Genomic DNA, 25,574 nt, shown 5'->3' on the forward strand with positions numbered 1-25,574 from the left:
CTCCTGTTTACTGGTCTGACCAACCGCACCCATTCCCCAATAAATTGATTCTCCTGGGGAGCCTCCTTACTCCCCTCTCTGCTGGGAAATATTTTTAGCGCTGGGCGGCACAGCAGCTGCGCAGTCACCGTGCCTTAGCCCAGCCGCGGCAGGTGCATCCCCTCAAAAGAGGGGCGGCCTGTGGGGGTGGGGCCCGGGACTCTCCTGCCGGCTTCCAGGCGTCACCCTGGACGCCTCTCTTCCCAGTGCTGTGTCCATACTAGGTCAGCGGCCCGCGAGGCTGGCCAGGGGCGTGGCGTCCGCCCGGGTGGGGCCCACCCGGGACGCGAGCTGGGCCTTAAGCTGAGGCCTCCGGCAACGCTGAAGGAAGATCCACGCTGTCGGGGGCGGGGCTCGAAAGGGGGAGGAGTCCCCCAGTGGTTGGCGCCTTCTTGACTCCGCCCTTAGCCCCGCCCCACTGCGGCGTTTACGGGTCTCTAAGCAGGTGGCTACGCTAGGTCCAAAGTAAGGGGAGTGTTCGGGCGGGGGACCCTCACGGGCCGTTCTAGACTGCGCCAACGTTGCCCCTCCTCACTTGGGGAAACTAAGGACCCGAAAGGGCCTGTTTCTAGGTCCCATATTACCAAGATTGAGTTGTGGGGGAGGTCCCGCCTCCCCAGCCCGGTAGCAGGGAGGGGCAAGTCCCAGAGATTTGTTTGAGGCCGGTGGTTTCACAGTGAGTGTGTTTGAACCTGAACGGCCGGAAATGGTTACCGGCTCCCCTCGGCCCGGCTTGGGGACCCTAACCGCCTGCGGCTACCCCTCCCATGTGCTTCTCTGGAGCCAGACCTCCGGGCTCCAGTCTTCTAGCTGCAAGAACCCACCGTCGCTTGCAGCTGCCCCTTTTCATCTGGCCCCATGGGGAGCCAGGTTTCCGGAGCCCCAGCCCCTCCTGTGTGAACTGGAGCTCCCCCCAACATCCCCAGACCCCGAGGCCCCTTCTCCGGATAGCCGCGTTTTCATTCTTCCCCACAAACCCCTCTCTCTCAAATGCTCCCACCTTGTCCTAGCCCCTCCCCCAGGTTATCACCACGACCCGCTGCGCCCACGCCCCCATCTCTGCCAGGCCCCCCGCTGCCAGCAGGAAGACGCCCGGCCCCGGGCCGGGTGAGCCCCGTGGGAACGGTTTGTCTCGAAAACAGGAACCCGGGCCGGGGGCTGGGCGGGGCGCCCCTTCCCCACCGCAGTCCGCTTCCTGCCCCTCCCGGCTTCCTCTGCCCAACACCAGGCAGGGCGGGGGGCATGGAGGTGTCTGGGGTGGGGAGAGAGGACCCTTGGTTTAGTTTCCCCCTCCGCGTCCCGCGCGGCCTGACCTCCGCTCTCCCACCTTTGGCGCGGCTCGTGGCGCAGCCCCCCCCCGCCGGCGGCCCTGGGCTCCGGGGCGGCGCGGCAGGGGAGGGGTTAAGCTGCCGCAGGGACCGCCGCGTGCGGGGCGAGAGGGAGCCCCCAATGGGGGAGGCGCAGCCGGCGGTGCGGAGCCCGGCACAGGGGTGGGGAGGAGAGGGGAGGGGGCGGCGGCGGCGCGGGGGCGGGGCGGCGGGGAGCCGGGCCGCGGCGCGGAGAGCGGGCGGGAGCCACAGCGGCAGCGAGGTCGGCGGGCGGGAGCGCACGGAGGTGGCGCCTGCCGGGCCGGGTGCGGGCTCCTTGCCGCGGGGTCCCAAGTGTGAGTGAGCGAGCGCCGGCGGGGCGCAGCGCAGAGGAGGCCCGGCCCCTAGGGGCCCCGAGGGCGGCGCAGACGGGCTGGGGGCGGCGGGTGGGTTGGTCGGTGGGGAATCTGTAGCCCTGGTCGGGGGTGGGAGGGACCTACTGAGAGATCCAAAGCCCCCTGGACAACCGCGGGAGGGGGCGGCGTCCGCGGCGCACCCGGGTCTTCCTAGCCACGTCTCAGCGGGACCTTCCTCGGCGAACCCCCATTTGACAGATGAGAAAACCGAGGCTCCGAGAGGCCGAATAACTCTCAAGGTCACATAGGGAGGAAGCGGCCGAGCCGGGCGGGATGCCTCTGGGTGGCTCCTAGGAAAAGTCTACCAGAGAACTCCATAGAGAAGCCCCCCCGCTCCCCACCCCCTTTCCGGGGGAGTATTGTATGCGCGGGGGACCTTGTGTGAGGCAAGGCTTTGCCAGTGTCCGGGGGTGAGGGCTGTCAGGTCGTTGGGGCCGCAGGGCCGGCCCTGGATCGCAGATGAAGGGGGCGGGGGTTGGAGTGGGCGTGTGTGCGCACCCACCGGGCGTGTGCATGTGTGGGAGAGTGTACATGCGTGTAGGTGCACTGTCTTGCGTGTGCGCACACGTGTGCGGATGTCAGCGCTGCCGTGGCTTCGGAACTCCAGGCTGGTCTGTCTAGTGAGCAGCACGGCCGGAAGCCGGCCCCTTCAACGGGTTTGCTTTCTGGGGTAGAGGACTGGGTAAGTGTGCCCGCGGGTTCCTTCGTTCAGGTGTGCGGGGGTGTGGGGTGCCATTGGGTGAGTGAGAGAGAGGATGGGAGGTAATTGCCTGAGGCCCGGCTCTTTGGGAGCCTCAGGCATTCTTGCACCCCCATGTGGGTCCCTGGCCTGGGGTGTGGAGTGAGTGTGTCTCTGCCTGGGTGCGTAAATCCCCGCCAGTGACTGGAGTTGCTGGTGGAGTCCAACAGGGGCACTCCACCCTCCACGGCGCTAGCGCCCCCTTCTGGGCACCCCACTCTGCCCGAGTGTGGACGGCCTGTGTGTGCCCCCAGTTCGACTGTGCAGTACGGGGGCCCTGCGTCAGAGGCTGGGGGTGAAGAGGGCCTGCGGGACGGCTGAGCCGGGACCCTTGGGGCCTTCACGGAGGAGGTGGCTCGGGAGGGCACGGTTCCCAGGCCCAGGCTTCCCGCTGACGCCTCCGGGCCGCAGGGGGCTCCCCTCCTCCGCCCCTCTTCCCCCAGCCCTCATCCCCGCTCCCAGGAATGTTCTTCTCCACCCCAGCCCGCCTCCCCGAGGGCAGGCCCCTGGGGGCTGCCGCAGCCCCGCCTCCTCTTCCCGGGAGCCCGGGAGGGGGCGACGCGGGCAGGACGCCTGGGTTCCTCCTCCCTTCTCATCCCAGGGAGAAATTCCTCTGAGGTCCCCTCAGGCTCTGGGTTCCCAAAATAACCCTGCGGGGGAAGGGAGGCTGTGGAGGGAGGGAAGCGGGAGGGGGCGCACAACTGAGCTGCGGGGTGCTGCTGCAGGTGCCTCTGGGGAGAGGACGTGAGGAGAAGAGAGGGCCTACAGAGAGGACGACTGGGACGTCGACCATCCCCGGGGAGTCCCTCGGCCCTCCTGCGGCTCCCAGGGTGGGCCGGAAGCTTCTTGGCCAGTTCATTTCCCAACTGGTGGGTTGCACCATCCCGGGCCAGACCGTTTAACCCCGGGGCGTGGCCGCGTGGGGAACGACTCCGCCCCTGCCCAGCAGGGGGCGTGCCCGCCCCGCCCCGTTTCTGCCCTCGGGGCCGCTCCGCTGGCCCGCGCCTCCGCCGACTCTGGCTCTGCCTCGCTCTCTCGGGACAGGGGTCCGGTCCGAGCCCCGTGGGAGGCTCCCGGAGCGCAGCTCGGCCGAGCCTGCCCGCACCGGCGGCCATGGCGGGCACCCTGGACCTGGACAAGGGCTGCACGGTGGAGGAGCTGCTCCGTGGTTGCATCGAAGCCTTTGGTGAGTGGCACGGGAGGACACACCCAGCCTGAGCCGGGACCCCTGCCTCCCTGGGCAGATCTCGGCTCTGGACCCACCCAGCCTGCATCCTGCAGCCTCTTTAGCGTAAATCTCCCCTTCATCGCAGAGTGGAGAGGTCCACATGCTGCAGAAAGAGAAAATGTTTCCCTTCCCTAGCATGCCGGCTTTGGAGGGAGGGATGGCGGGGTCCCCGGACTCTAACACTTAAGGAGAATTATCTGTCTCCCCGGGGGATCCGGAGGAACTCGCTATCTCGGCCTGGGAGCTGTTTCCGGCTGATGTGGTGGGGTGGTGAAGGGGTGCCCCTTCTCTGAGCACTCAGGAAATGACCTCTGGATTCTTGACCCAGGGGAACCCAGGCTCCTTCCGCCCCAGCTGGTTCCCCTCCGGACTCAGGCCCGACTCAGACTGCTCCTATCCCCCGTTCCTCAGATCCTGCCTTTATCCCCCTTCCACCCCACTTTTTCTTTATAATCCGCCTCCTGGTTTTGGAGCCCTGGGAAATCAGGAGGCGGCCGGGAGCCACATCCAGCAGGCTGCAGGGTAGGGACCTGTAGGGACCACAGCCGCGGGACGAAGGGTCAACCCGCTTCTCTTTGGCCCCTCGGAGTTAGATGACTCCGGGAAGGTGCGGGACCCGCAGCTGGTGCGCATGTTCCTTATGATGCACCCCTGGTACATCCCTTCCTCTCAGCTGGCGGCCAAACTGCTCCACATATATCCTTCGCCGGCTTCGCCAAGGGCCCTGCAGTCTGAGTCCGTAAGCGAGCCCCGCTGCCCAGCCTGGGCAGAGGATGGGCCTGGCTGCTAGACGTGGGCCGCCCCCACATCATAGGATTCAGGAGGGGCCCAGGTTCCAGCTGGGCCCAAAGCCCCGCCCCTTCCCTCCCCTTAGAACTAAGGCCCCGCCCCCTCTCCCTAACCTCGGCCTTGCTGTCTCTTCCCCACAGCCTAGGACCGGTCCCTGTTCCCATCCCAGGTCCCGCCTCTTGCTTCTCTTCCAGAACCCAGGTCCTGCTCCCAGCCTGACCCCCATTCTACACAGGTGCCCTCCCAAAGCTCACAGCTCACCTCTGCCTTCGGCCCCTTTCCAGAGCTTGGGCCCTGCCCCACCACAGACACCATCTCCCAGATTTCTTCTAGAACCAGGCCCTGCCCTCCGCCTCCCCGGGGAGCTCGGGTCCCATCCCCTGCCTCCTTTTCTAGAGTAAGCCTCCATCCTTGTTTTCCTTAACTCTCCTTCACCTACCAACAATCCCGGAAGGACAACTCCAGCTCGCTGCAGGTGAAAACATGCCATCTGGTCAGGTGAGTCTTCCTCCTGGGGCTCTGGCCCCTCCTCTGCTCCCTTCCCTTAGGCTTCTGACTGGCCTGAAGGAGTAGAAATAGCATGTTCTGGGAGCTGGTCATGTGGGTTTGAGCCTGGGTTCTGTCCACGGTGGGGGTGCTGCAGCAGGCTTGCCCCTTCCTGGCTCTGCCGTCCCCGTTTCTGATCTGCCCAGTGTGGGTGGGGAAGGAAAGAGCTGGGTGAGGGGGATCACAGTTTGAGGCCCTCTGTCCCTGTTTGGGGGAACGACCATCCTAGGGGAGGTGGGGGAAGGGCTGCCCCTGGGTGACTCTGAACCTCCACCAGGTACTGGATCTCAGCATTCCCAGCAGAGTTTGACTTGAATCCCGAGCTTGCTGAGCAGATCAAGGAGCTGAAGGCTCTACTAGACCAAGAAGGGAATCGCCGGCACAGCAGCCTCATCGACATTGAGAACGTGTGCGTGGGGTGGGGGGTGCTAGCAGGACTGGGGAGGGGCGCTCAGCATCCAGCACCATTTGCGCTTAATAAATGTTCGTTGATCGCGGTGGTGTGAGGGTCGTGTTACTCTTGCTGAAAAACTTCCCGTGGCTCCCCCTGTCTTCTTCAGAATGTCTGGGCTGGGAATTGAGGCCTTTCATAGTCTCAGGACAGCTGGGCATTCCCGCTGCATCTTCCACAGCCCCCCCGCCCCCACCAGGCGCCTCCTCCTGCAGCCGCCAGGGTCCCCTCACCCTTCCACAGCCCCTGCAGCCATTCCCACCATGGCACTTTGTTCATGTCCCCTGGCCGCCTCCTCTATGTTATCAAGACAAATGTGGAGTGTCTGTGGGCTCTTCCAGGGCCGAATTTGTTGTTGCCTCCTCTGTTCTTCAGTGACACTTTGGGCAGATCCCTGGCGCGAAGACCCCCACACTCGTGCCACGCTCTATTGAGTTTGTTCCTGTGTCTGTCTCCCCCAGTAGACTGAGCTCCTCACGGGCAGGAACTGTCTCTTGCTCATCTCTGTAACCCCAGCGCCTGGCACAGTGCGTGGCACAGAGTTAGGTCTTCCATAAATCTGTGTGGAGGGCATGACGACGGGGGGAGATGGCAGGAGTTTTTCGCTAGGACGGGGGACATGGATGTCCTACCTGGTGTCTCTCAGTGAACTTGAGTGGCATGAGTGTAGGGCAACGAGGGGTGGGGCATCTCTGGCAAAGGACTCACTGTCCCTGGCCCGCCCCCCAGCCCCACCTACAAGTGGAAGCGGCAAGTGACCCAGCGGAACCCTGTGGAACAGAAGAAGCGCAAGATGTCCCTGCTGTTTGACCACCTAGAGCCCTCGGAGCTGGCAGCACATCTCACCTACTTGGAATATTGCTCCTTCTGCAAGATCCTGGTGCGGGGGCTTTCAGTCAGGAGTCGGGTGTGGGCTGGGGAGGGGGTGCCAGGAAGGACGGGGTCGGAGGGCGGGATCTGGGGCTAGAGGGTAACTACCAAAGGGCAGCTGGAGGGGGAGGAGCAGCCATCGGTGGTGGTGGGGCACTGGGTGCTGAAGCCCCTGTGCCCCCAGTTCCAGGACTATCACAGTTTTGTGACTCACGGCTGCACAGTGGACAACCCCATCCTGGAGCGATTCATCTCCCTCTTCAACAGTGTCTCGCAGTGGGTGCAGCTGATGATTCTCAGCAAGCCCACAGCTCCGCAGCGGGCGGTGGTCATCACACACTTCGTCCACGTGGCAGAGGTGCCCACCCCTCCCCCGCCCCCAACTCCCCCAATCGCCCCATAGGGCTGAGTCCCTCCTTTCCCCCTAACTCACTGCCAGATCTTCTCCAGAAAAGCTGGGCCAAATTCTGGGCCCACTCAGTGACTCACTGCCTCCTCTCTCCCCATTTATCCCCCAGGAACTCCTGCAGCTGCAGAATTTCAACACGCTGATGGCAGTGGTTGGGGGCCTGAGCCACAGTTCCATCTCCCGCCTCAAGGAGACCCACAGCCACGTGAGCCCGGAGACCATCAAGGTGCCTGAGACCCGGGGGTCAGGGGGACAGCCTTCCCAGGGCTGGCCTCGTGAGAACTCCCAGCCCAGCTGGGGACTGGTCATTCCCTCTTCATCTGATAAATGAGGAAACTGAGGCTGGGGGTTCAACCCTTTCCCAGGCTGCACAATGAAAGGTGGCAGAGAGGAGGCTCATGGGTGTGCCGAACTTCAAAACTCATCCTTTTCTCTTCTCCTACTTATTTTATTTTATTGGCCATGCTGTGCAGCATGTGGGATCTTACTTCCCTGACCCAGGATTGATCCTGTGCCTCCTGAAGTGGAAGCCTGGAGTCTTAATCACTGGACCACTTGGGAAGTTCCTATTTTATTTTAAAAAATACATATCTGGTGCCATATGTATAGACAAGTCTATAAAACACATGTACGGATTCCTCTCCAGGGGGTCTTCCCAACCCGGGGATCAAAGCTGAGCCACAAGGAGAGCCCAAGAATACTGAAGTGGGTAGCCTATCCCTTCTCCAGGGGATTTCCCTGATCCAGGAATCGAGCCGGGGTTTCCTGCATTACAGGCAGATTCTTTACCAACTAAGCTATCAGGGAAGCCCTCACAGTTTAAAAAGATTAGGAAGAAGACAGGTCAGGAAGTAGAACATTGCCAGCCCCTGAAGCTCCCAGCCCTTAGAGGTAACCTCCTTCCTCATCAGAGGTAACCAATGTCATGACCTTCCTAAGGATGATGACCTCCTTTTCTTTTAAAAAATATTTACTTATTTGTTTATTTTGGCAACACAGCACGACCTGTGGGATCTTAGTTCCCCAACTCGTGCTCCCTGCAGTGGAAGGGCAAAGTCATAACCACTGGACCAGCAGGGAATTCCCAACTTTCCTTTTCTTGATGGCTTTACAACTTGTGTATGCATCTCAAAACCATGTGTGTGTTTTGTTGTCTGTTTTTGAACTTATAAATGAAATCGTGTTGTGTATGTTTTTATTTCTTGGTTCTTTCATTCTTACGTTCTGCTTTGCGCAGCAATTGTTCATTCGTTTCCACTGCCGTATATTTTCGTCCACTCGATTTGTGTATCTCCTGTACTGTTGAACATTTGAGGTCTTTCCAGTTTGGGCTGTTAGGAATGACACTGCTAAGTACATTCTCGGAAATCTTTGTCCTGCGCTGCTCCGTCTCTGTGAGCCTCAGTTTCCTGTATTAAATGTTGCTAATCTGTGCCTAGGACTGCTGGAGAGGTGTGTTACTTGGTGGTGGGCGCCCCTTTGGACTCATGACCTATGAATTCTGATTGCCAGGGGCTAAGGGAGTCAGCCTTGGGGGACAGTGAGGGAGGCTTTTGACCTTTCACCCATCTCTGACTCTGACTGCTCAGGCTCTCCCATGTTTCCAGGGCTGGGCAGGGAAAGGAGAGTTGAGTCTGTGATATGCTGTGTATGTGATGTGTGTGTGTATGTGACTCTCTGCCCTTTGCCCCCCAGCTCTGGGAAGGTCTGACAGAACTAGTGACGGCCACTGGCAACTATGGCAACTACCGGCGCCGGCTAGCGGCCTGCGTGGGTTTCCGCTTCCCCATCCTGGGTGTTCACCTCAAGGACCTGGTAGCCCTGCAACTGGCACTGCCGGATTGGCTGGATCCCGCCCGGACCCGACTCAATGGGGCCAAGATGAAGCAGCTCTTCAGTATCCTGGAGGAGCTGGCCATGGTGACCAGCCTTCGGCCCCCAGTGAAAGCCAACCCTGACTTGCTGAGCCTGCTGACGGTGAGGGGCTGGGCCCCTGGTCCCATGGGCTTGGCCTTGGGTTCTCACTTCTGGTCGAGGAGCCGAGACCCAGCCTGGGCCCCCAGGTTGGGATGACCTTGGAGGGGGGTTCCAAGCTCTGGATGGGGTTGTGGACCCCTGAGGCTGGCATGAGGGCTTGAGGCTGGGCCTGAGCCCTGGGTTGAGTTCCTAGCAGTGGGTTACTTTCAAGGTTTGGGGTTAAACTCTGGATTCCGGGTAGAGGGGTGGCTTTTATTTTATTTTGTTTTTACTTTTTGGCTGCCCCACACATCTTGCGGGATCTTAGTTCCCTGCCCAGGGAGTGAACCCGCACTCTCAGCAGAGAAAATGTGGAGTCTTAACCACTGGACCACCAGGGAATTCTGCAGGGGTGGCTCTTAAACAAGGTCCTGAGCTCTGAAGTTCTAGGTTTGGTCTTGGACTTGAGCTCTGGGGTAGGAGTTGGGTTCTAGTCCACATCTGGACTGGGCTCTAATCATTGGGCCGGAGCTTAGGTTTGATGGTTTGGTATGAAGTCTTAACCTGTTTCTAGGCTCTGGGCTGGACTGGGGAATTGAAATCTGAGCTGGAATCTGGTTGCTGGGTTGGGTGCTGTGTTGAGAGAGGGGATTTCGGAGCTCTCAGCTGTGTTGTGACCTGAATTCCTGGCTGAGATCTTAGCAGCGAGTTGTCTTCAAGGTCTGGGGCCAAGCTCTGGGTTCTGGGCTGTGTGCTGGGCTGGTGTGTGGTTGCTGGGGTGTGTTCTAAGCTGGCCTTGGTCCTCAGTCTAGCTTCTGGGCCAGGCTCAGGGCTGGGCTGTGACCCTCAGGTAGACCTGGGGGTCTGGGTTCTGGGCATTGGGCTCCTGAGAGCAGCACAGGCCGGTGGGTGTGATCAGACTGGTGTGTCCCAGGTGTCTTTGAATTAGTCTTTTGTTCTTTCCCCAGGTGTCTTTGGATCAATATCAGACGGAGGATGAGCTCTATCAGCTGTCCCTGCAGCGGGAACCACGCTCCAAGTCCTCGGTGAGGGCGGGAGCCACTGCATACCCACTTAGCCCATCCTCTTCCTCCCTCACCTTGGCCCTCCCAGGCTTAGAGGCTACCTCACCCATCCTGCTTGTTGGGCAGGCTTCCTTGTCCCCAGAGCTTACCCCCTCTCTCCTCCACTGGGCCCTGGGCTCCCTCACCTCTGTCCCTCGCTCAGCCTTGACCATTTCCACAGCCAACCAGCCCCACCACCTGCACGCCACCTCCCCGGCCCCCGGTGCTGGAGGAGTGGACCTCGGCTGCCAAACCCAAGCTGGATCAGGCGATCATGGTGGAGCACATTGAGAAGATGGTGGAGGTGAGACTCCGTGGCCACCAGCTCTGGAGCACGTGGGGCGGGGGTGACAGGTCCGTAGTGGTCAGTCAAGGTTGGTTTGACCAGGGCACTGCCCTGGGAGCCACCACCAGCTCTGGGCTCAAGGGACAGAAGGCACAGGTGCAGCTGATGGGTGGGGTTGGGACGGGGGGATGGAGAAGGGAGGTGGTGGGGGAGAGAGACAGCTGCCCGCCTCTTAGATGCCTGGGCTTCCTAACTGGGACTGGGAGTGTGGGCAGGATGGGGCCAAGGCCCCTTTTACCCTCCCCGCCCCCTACATGACCCTCTGTGTACTTCAGTCTGTGTTCCGGAACTTTGACGTCGATGGGGACGGCCACATCTCACAGGAGGAGTTCCAGATCATCCGTGGGAATTTTCCTTATCTCAGCGCCTTTGGGGACCTCGACCAGAACCAGTGAGAGGCCTGGGGGCAGGGGAAGAGGGAAGGCAGGTTCATTTCCCCTTGGGTTTTAGCTTCCTCCTGAGAAGGATGAGGCCACTGAACCAGACAATCTTGGCAGGGGAAGCCACCCATGTGGGGAGGGGCTCTTATTTTCTGGGAGGCTGCCAGCTGCGGAGGCTCAGGGTTACCTTGCTTATTCAGACCAATGAGCCGGAGGGTGGGGGGCATCTCCACCTGAATCTTGCAAAGACTGTGGCCTCCTGGGGACTCTTGCTACATAAATGCCACTTTATTTGTGGGGCTCACAGCTGAGAAAAAGTGTGGGCAAGCTGAACTCCTGGGTAGCATGTCTTAATGAATAGATAAGAAAGGCCTGTAACTCGCAGCACCCACTTACTTATCACCAATTCACATGCCGACAATTTGGACAAACAGCTGGTTGTCTGAAGTAGGTTATATGTGTCCCCCTGAAACCGTGTTCACACCCCTGTTTTGCTGAGCAGACAAAATTCCAGTCAAAATTTATAGTCGATCCCAAGTTGACTTTTTAATGTTATCCAGCTTTCAAAAAGCTGTGCTTTTTTTCATATTATAAAAATCCATGGTTAAAAAAAAATCCAGGTAGTAAAATAGATTTATAGTGAATGAAGTGTATAAGGTAAGAAGTGAAAATTTCCTTCCTTCTTTCCCACTTGAGAGGTTGTCAGTAGTAACTATGTTAGCAGCATTACCAGTGTGGCAATGCCTGTATCTTTCCAATCTTTTCCATGCATGGTGCAAATTGATAAGAGAATTTGTTTGTGTCTGTTTCACAGGCAAACCCGATTGTGATATAAATCTAGTTCTACCAGTAGCATGCATTATAGTTACTTTGTTTCTCCTCCCAGAGTTGAGAACAATAGTTGAAGACAGTTTTCTCTGAGTTGAAAACTATTCCCTATCACCTCCCTGGGTGGGGTGGATTTTTTTCCAGGCCATGCTTTTTAGGGTGGGTGCAGCCCTTGCAGGGGCTTCCCTGGTGACTCAGAATCTGCCCGCAATGCAAGAGACCTGGGTTCTATCCTGGGTTGGGAAGATCCCCTGGAGAAGGGCATGGCAACCTACTCCAGTATTCTTGCCTGGAGACGCCCCATAGATAGAGGAGCCTGGTGGGCTACAGTCCCTGGGGTCACAAAGAGTCAGACACAACTGAGCAACTAAGCACAGCACAGCCCTTGGAGACGTTCAAGTCCCCAGCTTCATGCAGGCATCTCAGCCTTAACTTCCTACCTCCTGCAGGTCCCAGGCAGGTATCAAAACCCAGCACCTGGCTCCTGGGGCAGCTGTACCATCAGGTCCCAACTCACTGCCTCAGTTTGAAGATCTCTGTTTCTGGAATTTGGGAGTTTCCATTTCTTGCAAACTCACCTGTGCATTTAAAACAATTTTTGATATATTTAAACCAGCATCTAGGTTTTTGTGGCAGTAGGGTTCTCAGGGTTTTTTTGTTTGTTTTTGTTTTTAAATCACTGTCTTGACAGAACCGCACGCTTTGTGTTTTTTATTTTTTTACCTTTGTTTTCCACTTAAACCCTCATCATGGACATCTTTCCAGGCCGATTCAGGCAGAACTACCTCATTCTTTAGAACAGCTGCAGGGTATTACACTGGGTGGCAGGACCATCATCTGCCTCCCCATTCTCCTGCTGATGGACATGTAGACTGTTCCCAGTTTTTCGCTATTAATATCCGCTATGCTGCTGTGAACATTGTACTGATGCGCTCGCCACTATTTCTGTAGGAGAAATTCCTAGAAGTGGGATAATTGGATCAAAAGATATGCACATTCTAAATTAGGAGAGAGACTGCCAAAGTGACCTCAGGCAAGGTTGTGCCAGCTTGCACCCCCATCAGCAGTGAACGAGAGCCCATTTCTCAACTTCCTTGCCAACAGTGGATGCTATAATAAGCTTTATAATTTTGCCAGTCTAACTGGCAAATGGTGTCTTGGTTATATTTGCATTTCTTTAATATTAGTGGGGGTAGGAGATCTTCCTATGTTTATTGGCCACTTCTATTTCTTCTGTTAATTGCCTGTTCATGTTCTTTGTCCATTATTCCACTGGGTTTGTGAGTCTTTCTCATTGATTTCTCTGTTAATGGATATTAACCCTTGGTGTTGAATATGTTTGCAAAATATTTTTTCTCAGTCTGTCATTTATGTTGTCCTTTTCCATATAAAATTTTTAAAAAATGTGTGCTCAATATGTCAGTCTTTTCCTTTATGGCTTCTCGGATTTGTGTTATGTGTAGAAGGGCTATTATCCCCTCCAGATAACAAAATTCTTCTCTTAGACTTGTTCAGATACTTTGAGAATTTTATTTTTTTACATTAGTGTCTTCAATTTAGCGGGAATTCAGTTTTCATGCACAGTATGAGATAGGAGCCTAAGTTTATATTTTTCAGATGGTCAGTTGTCCCAATGTGCCATTGATTTGAAGGACCACCTGGACCACCCAAATACAATGGGCAGGAGTTTCTGATAAGGGCCACCTCTGACGGAAATAGCTCCCAGTGGCCCGGCACCTATTAGCCTTTACAGACACTGTTGTCAATGCTTCGTATGCCCTATCTCATTCAACTCTTACCCAAACCCCTGTGAGATGTAGGAACTATCATCGTCCTCATTTATAGAAGAGGAAATCGAGGCACAGGGAAGAAGTCACACAGAGAAGTAGAGCCCAAAGTAGAACTGAGTTCTGTCTATCTCCAGAGCACAGTGCTTACTCTTTCCCTAAAATAACTGAATAGATGAAGAGGGCTCTGTGGGAAGCCCCAGATTACCCGTCTGGCAGGATTCTGCAGGAGTGAGACAGGTGCAGCTTTTTCCAATCTTACCTGGTCCCCAAACACATCAGAGAGCTCCTGACTCTCAGGAGCTCCCAACTGGTGTTCCATGGAGCTCACTTTGGAAAACAGAAGCTGATAAGGCCAAGGGAAAGTGCAGAGCAATTTTAGTTTACTCACCAGCTCTGTGAAGTGGGTAGGCAGGAATTATGACCCCCATTTTTCCAGGGAGGAAACCCAGGGCAAGTGACTTGCCCAAGACCACACAACTAGTTAGAAGCTGCTGCTACATATGCCGGACTCCGGGTCTGGTGTCCAACATCTCTTTCCCGCACGGAAGGTCAAAAGTCAGGAGTACCGTGATGACCTTTAATTTGGTAGGGCTTTTCCCAGTAGGCTAGGTTAAGCTGGTAGTAGGTGGTCCCAGGGAGGCCCCCCGGAGCTGAGGCCCTCCCCCGACTTCCCCCGGACAGGGACGGCTGCATCAGCAAGGAGGAGATGGTCTCCTACTTTCTGCGCTCCAGCTCTATGCTGGGCGGCCGCATGGGCTTCGTACACAACTTCCACGAGAGCAACTCTTTGCGCCCGGTCGCCTGCCGCCACTGCAAGGCCCTGGTGAGCCCCCGCCCAAGCCACACCGCAACAGAACAGGCCTGGTTCCATTCCCGCCCCGCCCTCCCTTCTGGCCCCGCCCCCCCGCCGGAGCCTTCTCAGCCCAGGCTAGCCTTAATTCCACCTGCCTCTCTTGACGGTCTGAACCAAACCCTGAGGGGCCTAAGCCTCCAGAAAGGGTCAGTTCCAGTCCCTGTCCATAGAAAGGAAGAAGAGTCATGCCCTCTAAACCGCTCCCCCTACCACGCCCCCTCCTCTATTTCAGATCCTGGGCATCTACAAGCAGGGTCTCAAATGCCGAGGTGAGATGGAGTTGCAGGGCTACTGGGCTGTTTTGGGGGAAAGAGTTACTATCTGGATGGAGAGTCTTATTTTGGTGGGGCAATTGTCAAGGAGTAAAGTACCTTAGGGCCAGAGAGGCATGCTGATTGATGTGGAGGGGGTAGCCTTTAGCTTGGTTTTGATTGGGACTTCCCTGGTGGTCCAGGGTTTAAGACTGCTTCCACTGCAGGGGGCCCAGATTCCATTCCTGATCAGGAAAGTAAGATCTCACATGCCTTGCAGCTTGGCCAAAAAACAAACAAACAAAAAACCCCAGGGTTTTTATTTTGGTGAGGCAGCTGCCCAGAAATCAGGAGCTTTGAAGAGGGCACAGGCTGACAAGTAGGATGAAGAAAGTGTTTGGAAAGGAAGCTCTTGTTTTGGTGGGGCAGCTGTTCAGGAGCAAAGGGACCTGGGGAGAAGTGCAGGCCTGCAGAATGGGATGAGGAGTGGTCTGACCAGTGGATCTGGCTGGGCTGCCCATCTGCCTCCCCAGCCTGTGGTGTGAACTGCCACAAGCAGTGCAAGGATCGCCTGTCAGTTGAGTGCCGGCGCCGGGCCCAGAGTATGAGTCTGGAGGGGTCTGCACCCTCTCCCTCACCCACACATACCCACCATCGCGCCTTCAGCTTCTCCCTGCCCCGCCCTGGCAGACGAGGCTCCCGGCCTCCAGGTAAGAGAGGGGTCCCTTTCTGTACTGGCCTGTGGAGGGAGGGAGAGAGGGAGGCAGGCCCATGGTGGCAAAGTATGGAAACTTTTCCAGGATGGAAACCATTCCAGAGTTTGTAATTGTCTTATTTGGTGTGTGTGTGTTGGGGGGGTGTGATAGAGGAGGGCTGGACAGATAAGGGTGCCAGGAGGTGACCAGGGAGACCTCAGTACTTTGAGGCTGATGAGGACAGAGACTCATAAATAAAAACAGAGTAAAAGCAAAAGAGACTTCAAGGTTCCATTTGCATTCTTATTTTGTTAGGGGGGTTGACAATGGCTTGGAGAAGGAATTTTGTAAACCGTTTGTCTGTATTTCCCTTTTTGGCTGTTTTGGAGGCTATTCTGAGAAAAGTCCATTGCCCCCAAATCTCCCAGCAGCTCTCTTGGAGTCATTGGTGGTTATAGGTCAGCTTTCTGAATGACAGTTCCTCAAATGATTATTTTGCTGAGAACACTCTGAACAACCATGTTAAACTGGGATGTAAGGTAGTTGACCACAACCGTTCAAATTGGCATATGTCTTCAAAAATAGAGTCAGGCACAGGGCATAAGTTCTCAAAAATAGAAAAGAGAAAACCATTTGCTTCAAGCCTTCCAGAAGTGCTGGGGTCTAAAATGTGAGACACACACAAAATTGATGTTTAAGCAAACTGCACCGATAAATCTGTGGCTGCGAAAAAGCTGTGGCAAACTGAAAACTTAGAAAAAGAGCCTCAAAAATTGGGGTTGTTTAGTCATTCAGTGAATTGATTTCCAGTGGATGGTTCTGCTTCTGGGATGGGGCAGGGTGCCTTTGATGAGGGGGGAAGGGCTGCTCAGGGCACAGAGGCCCGGGAGTTGGTCCTGCAACCTCACTCCTTGCAGAGATCCGAGAGGAGGAGGTTCAGACGGTGGAGGACGGCGTGTTTGACATCCACTTGTAATTGATGGTAAGCCCCCCTGTAGACTGCCCACTCAGAGCCTCCCCACTCAGAGCTGGGGCATGTGTGGGGGAAGAGGAGGGGTGCTCTGTCCAAATGACCCAGGCTAGGCAGACTCCAACATTTTTGGGGGGCGAGGAGGATCTCCCTTACAACCTCTGCTTTTCTCTTCCCAGCTGTGACTGGATCAAGCACTCATGCCTGCTTTGGAGAAAAGACCTGGACCAGAGCAGGGAGCCTGGGGTGCCGAGGCAGCAGGCTGGGGCTGGGGGGAGGGGCATGAGGGTAGCATGTGGCTGAGGGCAGGGCCAGGACTGGTGTCCCTAAGATTGTACAGACTCTTGTGAATATTTGTATTTTCCAGATGGAATAAAAAGGCCCATGTAATTAACCTGGACCATCAGTGCCTAGAATCCTCGTGGGGGGTAGGGGTCTGTAAATCACAGGGACTAGAACTGTGGAGTCTGAAACCCTGTAGTAAGAGAATCTTGGGAGATCTGGAATCTCATGTGCTGGAATCTCGGAGGGACTAGAATTCTGGAGGATAAAGCCTTAGAACCAGGAAACGTCAGAACAGGGAGTTTGGGGACTATCTAGAATCTCGAGGAGTCCAGAATCTTGGGGCGCTAGGACTTGAAAGTAGAATTGCTGAGCCTGGTGGGCATGTAGAGCCATAGCCTTCAGTTTGAAGCTGAAAGTCCCTTGCTTGACAACTGGCATTGCTTGAATACTTCCAGCAATGGGGAGCTCACTACAGAGAATCATGAGAGGGACAGGGCCGCCCCGAGTGCTGGCTGTGAGGGAAGGGGGCAGGTGGGTCTGCACTCCTTGGGCTTGCACCCTCCTGGCCTGATGCTGCCAGCCAGAAGGACAGTGACTTCAAGAGGAAATGCATATTGATCCTGCTCTCAGCCTCTGGCTGCCTCTCCTAACCCAGCTCTTCCCTCCCGAGTCTGCAGCATGATGGAGGTTTGCGGGGGTTACCATTGCCTGAGGGAGGCTAAGGCTACTTCGAAGGCTGGTCTCGGTGAGAAGGTGCGGCTAGGGGGTCTTCCAAAGGTCCTAAAGCTGGATCAGGCTGCCCCTGGGGTCAGGAGACTCTAGACAGCCATCTGAGAGTGGGGGCTACCTCCCCTGGCCCCCTCCTCCAAGCTGAGGCTTGTCCTACAGCAACTGCAGGGTGTCCTAGGGGTGGAGGCACCTAGCTGCCTCAGGCAATATCTGAGGACCTGCCAATGGCCTCAGCCCCCTCCCTCAAAGTTCCTTGATCCCAAGCCCATTTTGCCTTTGAGACCCCACCCCCCTGGCCTGTTCCTCACCTGGGGTAGCTCCTCCTCCCACCCTGTTACTTCTCTGCTGCAGCTCGGCCACCTGTTGGGTACTCCCCGCCAACCCCGCACTGCCCCTCCTTCCGTCCTCAGCCCCCTCCCGCCCTTCCCCCTCTTGAGGCTGTAATATCCGTTTCACGATTTGGGGGCTGAGTTGCTATAACAACAGACGGCGATTGTGCTGTGAAGAGCAGCTCGCTCCCTGCGCAGCCTCCCGCGCTGCCTCCATCCTGCAGCCTGGTCGGCGCCCCTCCCTGCTGCCCCCCAGCCCCAGCTGGCCTCTTCCCGGTGTGTGTGTATGCATATGGGTGCCCAGGTCACCTCCAGCCGGGATAGTGTGACGTGTGACTGCCTTTTCATGGTTGTCCGTGTGAATTTGGCGGACGAGCTTCCCATTGTGTGAGTGTGTGCATGTGTGTACACGGGCATGCACGCTGTTTGCTGCATTCCCCTCCACCGTGTGTCCTCACTGGACTGCGCGTGGGAGAAGGGCCACATTGGGTGGGTGCCTACTGGGGGGAGGGGTCTGGATGCGGTGGGCCCCAACTACATCCAGCAGTCTGAACCTTGGACCTGGGTGGGGAGAGACATCTTTGTAGCTGGGGGAGGGGCAGGGAGGTATAGCAGCTGCCAGGTGACCTTTCCTGCCCTTGGTGGAGAAAAGTGGCCCAGGGAGCTGAGGGTGGGGGGTCCTCTGTGACCAGAGACAAGTGCTCACTCTTACATCTCCCCCCACCCCTTCACACACCCTTCCATAAAGGTTTGAGAGATAGTCTTTGTGAGTCACTGCACCTGTTTGCCCATCTATGCCCTGGTGTCCCATGTCACAAGTCTCTGTGTGTGTTATGTGTGGGGTGTGTGTGTGTATGTTTGTGTGTGCACATAGGCTGCAGGGAAAGGGTCAATGAGGGGATGGGCAAGGCAGTGGGTTCTGGGGTCAAAGAGGCAATTTCACATCCACTGGCCCTGACTCAGCAGTTCCCATTCTCTGGCTCAGCTAGAGGGCTTGGTGGGGGCCATCCTGAGGGTATGGCCAAGGTCAGAGGAGGCCCCACAAGTCTGGAACCTGGCTCAGGGATTTCTCTTCCCAAGCCCTAGGGTCCCATGGCCTGGGTCCCCCTCTCAGCCGCTCACAGGCTGGGGAGGGAGATCTCTCTTGGGGGTGGGTGGGTCCCCATACATCTACTTAGGAATTGATCACTCTGTGCAAAGTGCCTCAGGGGCCAGGATGACCTCGCGGGCAGGTCCTCTGTGTACACCTGTTCCCCTAGGCATGCACTTGCCTCAGGCCCCTGTGTGCACAAGTTTGTGTATGTTCTTGAGCAAGCATGCGTTTCCTGTGGGTGTTGTACCATGGGGGGGCATTTTTGTAGGTGTCCCTGTATGTCCCTTTGGGAATGCCCATACACACATGGATAGGTGTGCATGGCCATGAGTACGCCTCCGAATGCCCATGCTTGCATTAGTTGTCGAATGTAAGTGTTCTTACGTGTAGCCTCTGGCTAAGGAAGTGCCGCCTACCACTGGCTGTGCAGATCACAGACCCTGCAACAGAAATCAGGGTCATGGAGTGAGCTGGCAGAATGGTCATTCACACACGCACACATGTTCTGCCTCATTCAGAAACCCAGTGTCCAACTTTGTGATACACATGCTGGGTGCCGGGGTCCACCTTGGGCTGGCTAAGTGAATGAGGGTCCCCTTTCTTCCACATTCATACCCATGCAGTGATGCTGACGCCCTCACGGGGAAAACCTTCACTCCAGCACCACATTCACTCTGAAACTTCTGGTTTCAGAGTTCTGGTTGAAGGGAGCTCCTGCCAGCTTCCCTTCAGTGTTCCAGGCTGTGTGCATCCACGGCCCTACCCCTCAACCTGCTACTAGTCCAGAGCTCCAGGCAGGACTAGGAATCAGGCTTCAAACTCTGGGATTCCCATGAGGCAGGGCTGGGAAACCCCAAGCCCCTAGATCTACCCCGCCCCCAACTCTGCCTTTCCCTCCCCCACCGCGCCTCTGTCCCTTTCCCAGGAAAAACCTTCCCTCCTTAGTTCTAGGGGCAGCCAGGGGGCCCTTGGGGAGTGGGAGGCAGAAGCCAGGCATGGGCTGGGAAAGGCACCTTACAGGCGCGGGCGGGGTCCCACTTCCCTAGTCTCCGGGCAACCCGGGCCCGACACTAGGCGTGGCCAGCAGAGGGCGCTGCGGCCCAGGCCCCGCGCAGGTCCTGCTCCCTCGGTGCCCGAAGTCTGGACCCACGGCCTCTCCTTCGGCTCGCCCCAGCCCCGGACGCTGCCACGCGGTCCAGCAGGCCGGGGGTTGCGGGACCCCAGGGTGAGAGGCTAGGGCGACTGGGTTTCCGGAAAAGTAATTGGGGCTGGTTTCGGATGTCTGCTCGGTTTCGGGGCCCAGACGCCAGGGCTAAGGACCTCGAGAAGCGGGAAAGAACTCGGATGCCCTGAGACTGGAACGCCTGGGTCCCTCGCGGGGGAGGGAGGTGGGCCTGTGGAGCAGCGGCGGGCACCGGCGGCCTCTGAGCCTTCGCATTGGCTGCGCCGCTCGTCCGTTAGCGCGGCGTGATCCAATGCACGCGCCCGGGGGGCGGGCACTGGTGGTGATGCTGCCGTCAGTCGGTGTTGCAGGGATGCGGCGGCGGGAGCAGCCGCCCTGACTCGCGGAGCATCCTCCTCTGAGCGGCACCGCGGCGGGGCGGGTGGACCGGCAGGCGGGCGGGGACGTGGCGGGGAGCGAGAGAGGTGCGAGGCGGCCGACGCTGCTGGCCCTGGTTCTGCCAACCGCCGGAGACGGGGCGGCCCCGGGGTTCTGATCCCCACCCTCCTCCTGGCGCCCCCAGAACCAGGTACGGGGTGGGGGTGGGGGCTGCGGCGGAGACGGGCGGGGGGCGGGAGCCGATGGGGGAGGGGAACGATTGGAGGGGCGAGGGAGGCAGGAAGGATGGATTGGGGGGCGGGGGCGCTGCCGCGCTGAGAGGGCTGGCTGGGTGACAGCGAGGCGGCTAAGCGGCTGGGGGGGTTGGGGATAGGAGGCTCCCTGTGGAAGGGGCACTGGCCCAGTCACTGAAGAAGGAATGGGGCGAGAAGGAGGTGCATCCGGACGGCTTGTGAGGGAGGCTCTGAAGGGGGGTATGCTAGCCCCAAGGGCTGGAAGCAGTGCTCGTCCAGGAGGAATAGGGAGCTGTTGTGCTCTGAAGGGTCTGCAGGGGAGAGATCAGCGAGGAACTGGGCTTCCTGGGGAAAAGAGAGGGGGCTGGAGAGGGGAAAGGAGAGAAGTGGAAAGGCAGGGAGCACAGGGCCAGGCCAACAGCTCCATACTGGGGGGCACCATGGAGGACCAGGCTTTCCTGGGGGATGGGAGCCAAGGGGAGAGGAGGTTATTGGGAGTGACCATAGGGGAAGGGGCCAAGGTGCTCCAGGCAGAGATGGATATGTGCTGGTGGAGAGCCGGGGAAGATAGGGGGCCTGAGGGATAGGAGCGGAAGCTTGCGGGGGAAGGTTGGGGGTGATGAGAGAGGGAGACTGGGAAATCAGTAGGAGGGGGCTGTGCTGGGGTGGGAACGTGCTGGGGGTGGCAACAGGGTTATGGGCAGAGAGTGCTGCAGGGAGAGGAAGCTTCAGGGCCCTGGGCTTGCTCCCCACCCCCAAAGAGGAGGGGACCATTCCTCACGTCCCAGCCTCTTCCCCAGTCAAGGAGCCATCTCTCTGCCCTGGGTTCTTTGGGCTGGGATGTGAACCCTTGAAGCCTTGATGGGCCCTTGGAGGCAAAACTGGCTTTGAGGGGCTGTTGTCTTCTCTACTCTCCACCCCCACCTGAGTCCTGGGTGAAGGAATTCGGTGCCTCTTTGAACCAGCAAGGGCTGGGAGGGGACTCTTTCTTGGTGCCTGGAGGTGGAGGGGGAAGCTGTCCAGACCGGGAGTGATGAAATCTGTCTTAGGATGTGGGTCTCAGGTCTCCAGTCCTCTTGACTGCCTGGAGGCTTCCAAACACTTCTGGTTTTATCTGTGCTGGGGGGTGGGGTCATTCATTTCTGCCCCTCCCTCTTGTCCACCTTGTCAGTGTCTAGGTATTCCTTTTGGGGCAGCGTAGACTCCTGGGCCTTGCATTCTCTATCTTCTGCCAGAGAAGTAGAAAGAGAGAAGGAGGAGAGAGGAGGAAAGAGAGGAGGGAGGTCGGCTGATCTGTTCACCATAAGGCCGTCTGTTTTGTGGGGCTTTGGCCACTCAGGTCCCTAACTCCTCCTGCTTCCAGGAATGCTGGAATCCAAGGCTAGGCTGGATCTTTCTAGGGGCCGAGGGAGAAGGGTCTGGCTGTGGAGGTTCCTTCATTCCTGCTAGAGGAGGTGTTTTCAGATCCATCGTGGCCTCAGATCTACAGGGGTGGGCAGGACTGACCAGCAGGCAGAGGCCAGGTGGGCGGTCACAGCGTGGCTGGGGAGTTCTCTCCAGGAGCCCTGGCCTCTGTTGGCTTCTCAACCTGGGCTGAGTCCGCACTCTGGGTTTCTCAGAGGAGGGGGCTGGGTTCTAGAGGGGACGGCGGAGATCTCTTTCCCCTCCAGGCCTCCAGTCTCTATCCAGCTACCCGCTCCTGCCCGCCCTTGCCAGTGACACAGACAACTTGACACTGATACGTATGCTCGGTGACACCCACCCAGACACACACCTACACAGGCACACACACCTGCGTACACAATACACCTCCTAGAAGCACACCGCCTACACTCCCCACCCAGAGAGACAGCCACCTCGCTGCCTGCCTCAGAGACCTCCCCTGGGGTGCCCTGCTCTCCTGTGACACCCTCGGGGCCCCCCCGTGCCCCCAGAGCCTCAGTGCTGCACTGTCAGCTCTCACCTTCAGATGCGCGCAGCCCCTCTCCGTCCAACCAGGCACCACCCAAGATTCGTACAGCCGTCTCAGGTGCACCTGTACTCTTCCAACAGACCTTCACTCCCTGAGACACACCCTCTCCTCACAGAGGAGCCCCTGCATCATTAAGCACCACGTTCTCTTCTGGGTCCTAAGCACTTTGCCCCAGGCTTTCATGCGCGTGACCACAGCCCCTCAGGTCTGACCCGGTGCTCAGCCACACCTGTCTTCCTCAGAACCTTCCCCTTTCTAGGCCCCCCACCCCCAGCACTACTCCTCACGCGTGGGGCCCTAACCCCGCCTGGTGCCAAACTATCCATTCTCAGCCCCCATGGGGACACCGCACCTGACGGTACAAGCCCGCTCCACCTACCCTGCCGCTCCATCTGCTCTGGTGGCCCCTGGCCTGGGCCTGTCCACAGCAGCAGGGCTGCAGCCCTCAGAGACTCATTCAGCAAACAGTCTGGCATGTGCACAGCACCTTGCCCATCCTTGATCCTTCCAGAGCCCTCTCTGCTGCCGCCACAGTGGGGTGGGGTCAGAGAGAGGCCACCTGGGCTTAGCTCTGCCCCTCCATGAGCCTCAGTTTCCTCATCTGTAAAATGGGGGGGTCCCCACCTACCTCGTGGAGTTCTTTCGAGGAGTGGGCCGGATGATCATGATGACAATAATAATAACAATGACTGTATTCACAGGCATTCTTTGTTTTATTGCACTTCACAGATAATTATGTTTTTTGCAAAGTGAAGGTTTGTGGCAACCCTTCATTGTCAGATGATGGTTAGCGTATTTTAGCAATAAAGTATTTTAAAGTGAAGGTACGTACATTGCTTTTTTTAGACACAATGCTGTCACACATGGGACTACAGGATCATAGGCTACCGGACAGTGTGGCTGGGAAACAAAAAATTCATGTGACTTCCTTTATTGCAGTATTCACTTTATTGTGGTGGCCTGGAATTGAGCCCGTGGTATCTCCAAGGTTTTGGAGTGGGTACTCTGTTCCTGCCATGAGCCTGGCTCTGTGTTAAGCACTCTGTGAACTTTGCCTGATGTGTTTGTCCTGCCCCCAGTAAACGGCAGCTATTTCCCTGTTCATCACGACCTTCCATGTGCGCACATACACCTGTCATGGGTACCGTTAGGAACGTTCCCAGGCACCTCCTGCTTATTCACAAGGCCACCCCTGGAAACCATCTGTCCCCTCTGAATTGCTGGGATGTACCCACCCGGGGCATCATCCCTCAGCTGTGCACAGCATGGGGTAGGCACGGGGGTGAGCTCACCTCTTTCACCGCCTACCTCAAACACCCTCGCTCTGGCCCCGAGTGCGTCAAGTCATTCATTTGCACCTCAGTCCCCAGCCCACCCATCTCCTCAGCTCCACACACCTGGCAACTGCCTCATCATGCATGTTGTGAGCTGCCACTCTGGTGCCCAGACCCTTTTAGGCTTCTCTCCATGTACAGGAACACCTGCTCAGGGGAACCCTCGCGCACACCCACCCACTCCCAGCTGTGCTGCTCTGGGACCTCCGCTAGTCTCCAGACGCATTCATCTCTTTCTCACCTTCCTAGGTAGGAAGAAGTGCCCGGCAGTGTGGAGGAGGGTCCAGGGGGCAAAATCCTAGTCCCAGCTCTGCCCTGACAAGCTGTGTGACCTTGTGGAGCCTGCCTTCCATCAGTGCCCTAGCACCCACTACCCACAGGTGGACTCTGCACCCTTGAGCCAGTGGAGACGGGAGCTGGGAGGTGGGGGTAGGGGTAACTCAACTGCTCTCAGGATCTCCACCCTCTCTTCCCCTGCAGAATCCTGTCCCATAGAGACGGCCACTCAGAGGCCCCTTCTCTTCTCTGAGTGTCAGTTTCCCCATTTGCAAAAGGGGGCAGTTATAAGGTCTGCCTTGCTTACTTCTCTCATCCCGCTATGGTGAAAATCAAAGGAAACAAGAAACACATGGAGTTTCGCACACTGTGAAATGCTGAGATGAGGAGTTTTTAAAGTGATTATTAATACAACACATACTTCTCCACGTTAGTCTCTACTAGGCACTGTTTCAAGTGCTTTACATCTATCAATTCACTTTTGAAAACACTATTAATATCTCTGTTTTACACATAAGGAAACTGAGGCCCAGAGAAGCTAAGCAACTTGTCCGAGGTCACACAACTAGAAAGGAGTAGAGCTGGAATGAACCCGGGCTCCTGAGTCAGCACCTCTAATCCCTGTACTTTCTCCGTTTTGCTTTTGCCCCCTGCCAAGACGTGTCTGAACATGGACTTGGCCTGAGGTCTTCTCTTGTCACTTCTAGGTCATCAGGGCTGGAAGGAGGGAGCAGGAAGAGGGGGTGGGACTTATTCTTTGCTTACTGATCCTGCCTGAGGTTTTAGGGAGGAGGGAGGACCCTCCAAAAACACCTTCTGCCACTGAAAGGGCCCTCAGAGCTTGAGCTGTCTGATGCCCCCTCCCCTGAGATTCAGGAGCCCCCTGCTGAACATCTCTGAGCAGTAGTCATCCTTCCTCAGCTCACACACCTCCACAGATGGGGAACTCACCCCTCCCCCTGACCGGAGGCAGCCTGCTCCACTGTTGGCTGCTCTAGATTGCCGGCAAGTTTCTCTTTAGCTTGAGCCAAAAATTCCCTCCCCATAACACACACTCTCCCACCTGTCCACAGGCTGCCTTCTGGGGCCACCAGAATGTGTGTAAACCCAGCTCTTCCTCCCTGATGCCTGGGGGAGGCCCCTGCTGTCACACTCCCAGCTGGCGCGTGAGAGAGCTGGCTTGAGGAGAGTAGAGCCAGAGAGAGGCTGGCGTTCCCATGGCTGGAGGTGTGTGTGTGTGTGCGCGCGTGCATGTGTGTGTGTGTGATGTAGACATCAGAGAGGGGGCCGAGTGGATGCTAGGAGAAGACCTCTAGACAAGGTCTCTGCCGGAGTGGATATGGACAATCTAACCCTGAAATTCACATCCATTCGTTCAGTTTGTGCTGGTGGTGTGGGGCGGAGGACTTTGGTCAGACTGGAAGGCCCAGAACTGGAATAGTGGGTACATGGGAAGCATCTAGAATGGAAGTCCAGTGACCTTGATTTTATTCTTGCTCTTCTCCATGGCCCTAGGGCTGTTGTTGCTCCTCTCTGGGACTTGAGGGATGAACTCTACGAGCTCTGTGGTCTGTGTCTTTCGGCACCCCCCGGACAGACTCAGAGTCTGGGTTGTCTGAAGAGGGCAGGGCCCCAGCGAAGGTCAGGTCAGAGAAGGGTGAGCTCTCTGAGCCTGACACCGCCCTGTGGCCTGTGGCCAGTACAGGGTAGAAGAAAGGCCACAGGTGTTGGAGCCAGCTGACCCCTCACCTGCTCTTGAGCTTGGGGAGATGAATCCATCATTTGAAGCTCAGGGTCCCTGTTTGTAAGCCTGGGGTGACAAACTACCTTCTAGC

At 57.3% G+C, this 25,574-nt stretch overlaps 2 protein-coding genes across 11 annotated transcripts in view; both read left to right on the forward strand.

The window, feature by feature from the left end:
• Positions 1-1,595: 1,595 nt before the first annotated feature.
• Positions 1,596-16,327, forward strand: RASGRP2 (RAS guanyl releasing protein 2). 10 transcript variants are annotated; one of them, XM_081532602.1, is made up of 19 exons: positions 1,596-2,001; positions 2,304-2,444; positions 3,227-3,370; positions 3,546-3,687; positions 4,323-4,425; positions 4,954-5,016; positions 5,342-5,473; positions 6,245-6,395; positions 6,570-6,743; positions 6,904-7,020; positions 8,490-8,771; positions 9,719-9,796; positions 9,996-10,118; positions 10,436-10,551; positions 13,840-13,981; positions 14,244-14,280; positions 14,796-14,972; positions 15,875-15,939; positions 16,107-16,327. In XM_081532602.1, the coding sequence occupies exons 4-18, from the start codon at positions 3,615-3,617 to the stop codon at positions 15,931-15,933; spliced, it is 1,827 nt and encodes a 608-aa protein (XP_081388728.1). In that variant the 5' UTR covers positions 1,596-2,001; positions 2,304-2,444; positions 3,227-3,370; positions 3,546-3,614; the 3' UTR covers positions 15,934-15,939; positions 16,107-16,327. The 10 variants fall into 10 exon arrangements, with proteins under 10 accessions (XP_081388728.1, XP_081388732.1, XP_081388726.1 ...); XM_081532606.1 differs by having other exon boundaries at positions 1,596-1,702; positions 4,319-4,425; XM_081532600.1 differs by having other exon boundaries at positions 1,596-1,702.
• Positions 16,328-19,846: 3,519 nt separating this feature from the next.
• The window catches only part of NRXN2 (neurexin 2), a 110,166-nt gene continuing 104,438 nt past the window's right edge, over positions 19,847-25,574 (forward strand). The window contains exon 1 of the mRNA XM_081532611.1: positions 19,847-20,114. The gene's annotated coding sequence lies outside the window, so the exon portion shown is untranslated. The remainder of the gene's footprint in view (positions 20,115-25,574) is intronic.

The sequence above is a fragment of the Giraffa tippelskirchi genome, chromosome 10, assembly GCF_054371585.1.
Source record: "Giraffa tippelskirchi isolate mGirTip1 chromosome 10, T2T-mGirTip1v1.2.pri, whole genome shotgun sequence".
In the NCBI taxonomy this organism is placed as follows: Eukaryota; Metazoa; Chordata; class Mammalia; order Artiodactyla; family Giraffidae; genus Giraffa; species Giraffa tippelskirchi.

What these genes read in the sequence shown, in the direction of transcription:
- RASGRP2 (XM_081532602.1), top strand. Translation starts at nt 3,615, where the DNA reads ATGGCGGGCACCCTGGACCTGGACAAGGGCTGCACGGTGGAGGAGCTG. An exon ending in GCTCCTTCTGCAAGATCCTG is followed by an intron (nt 6,396 to 6,569) that starts GTGCGGGGGCTT and finishes CTGTGCCCCCAG; the next exon opens with TTCCAGGACTATCACAGTTT. An exon ending in ACATTGAGAAGATGGTGGAG is followed by an intron (nt 10,119 to 10,435) that starts GTGAGACTCCGT and finishes TGTGTACTTCAG; the next exon opens with TCTGTGTTCCGGAACTTTGA.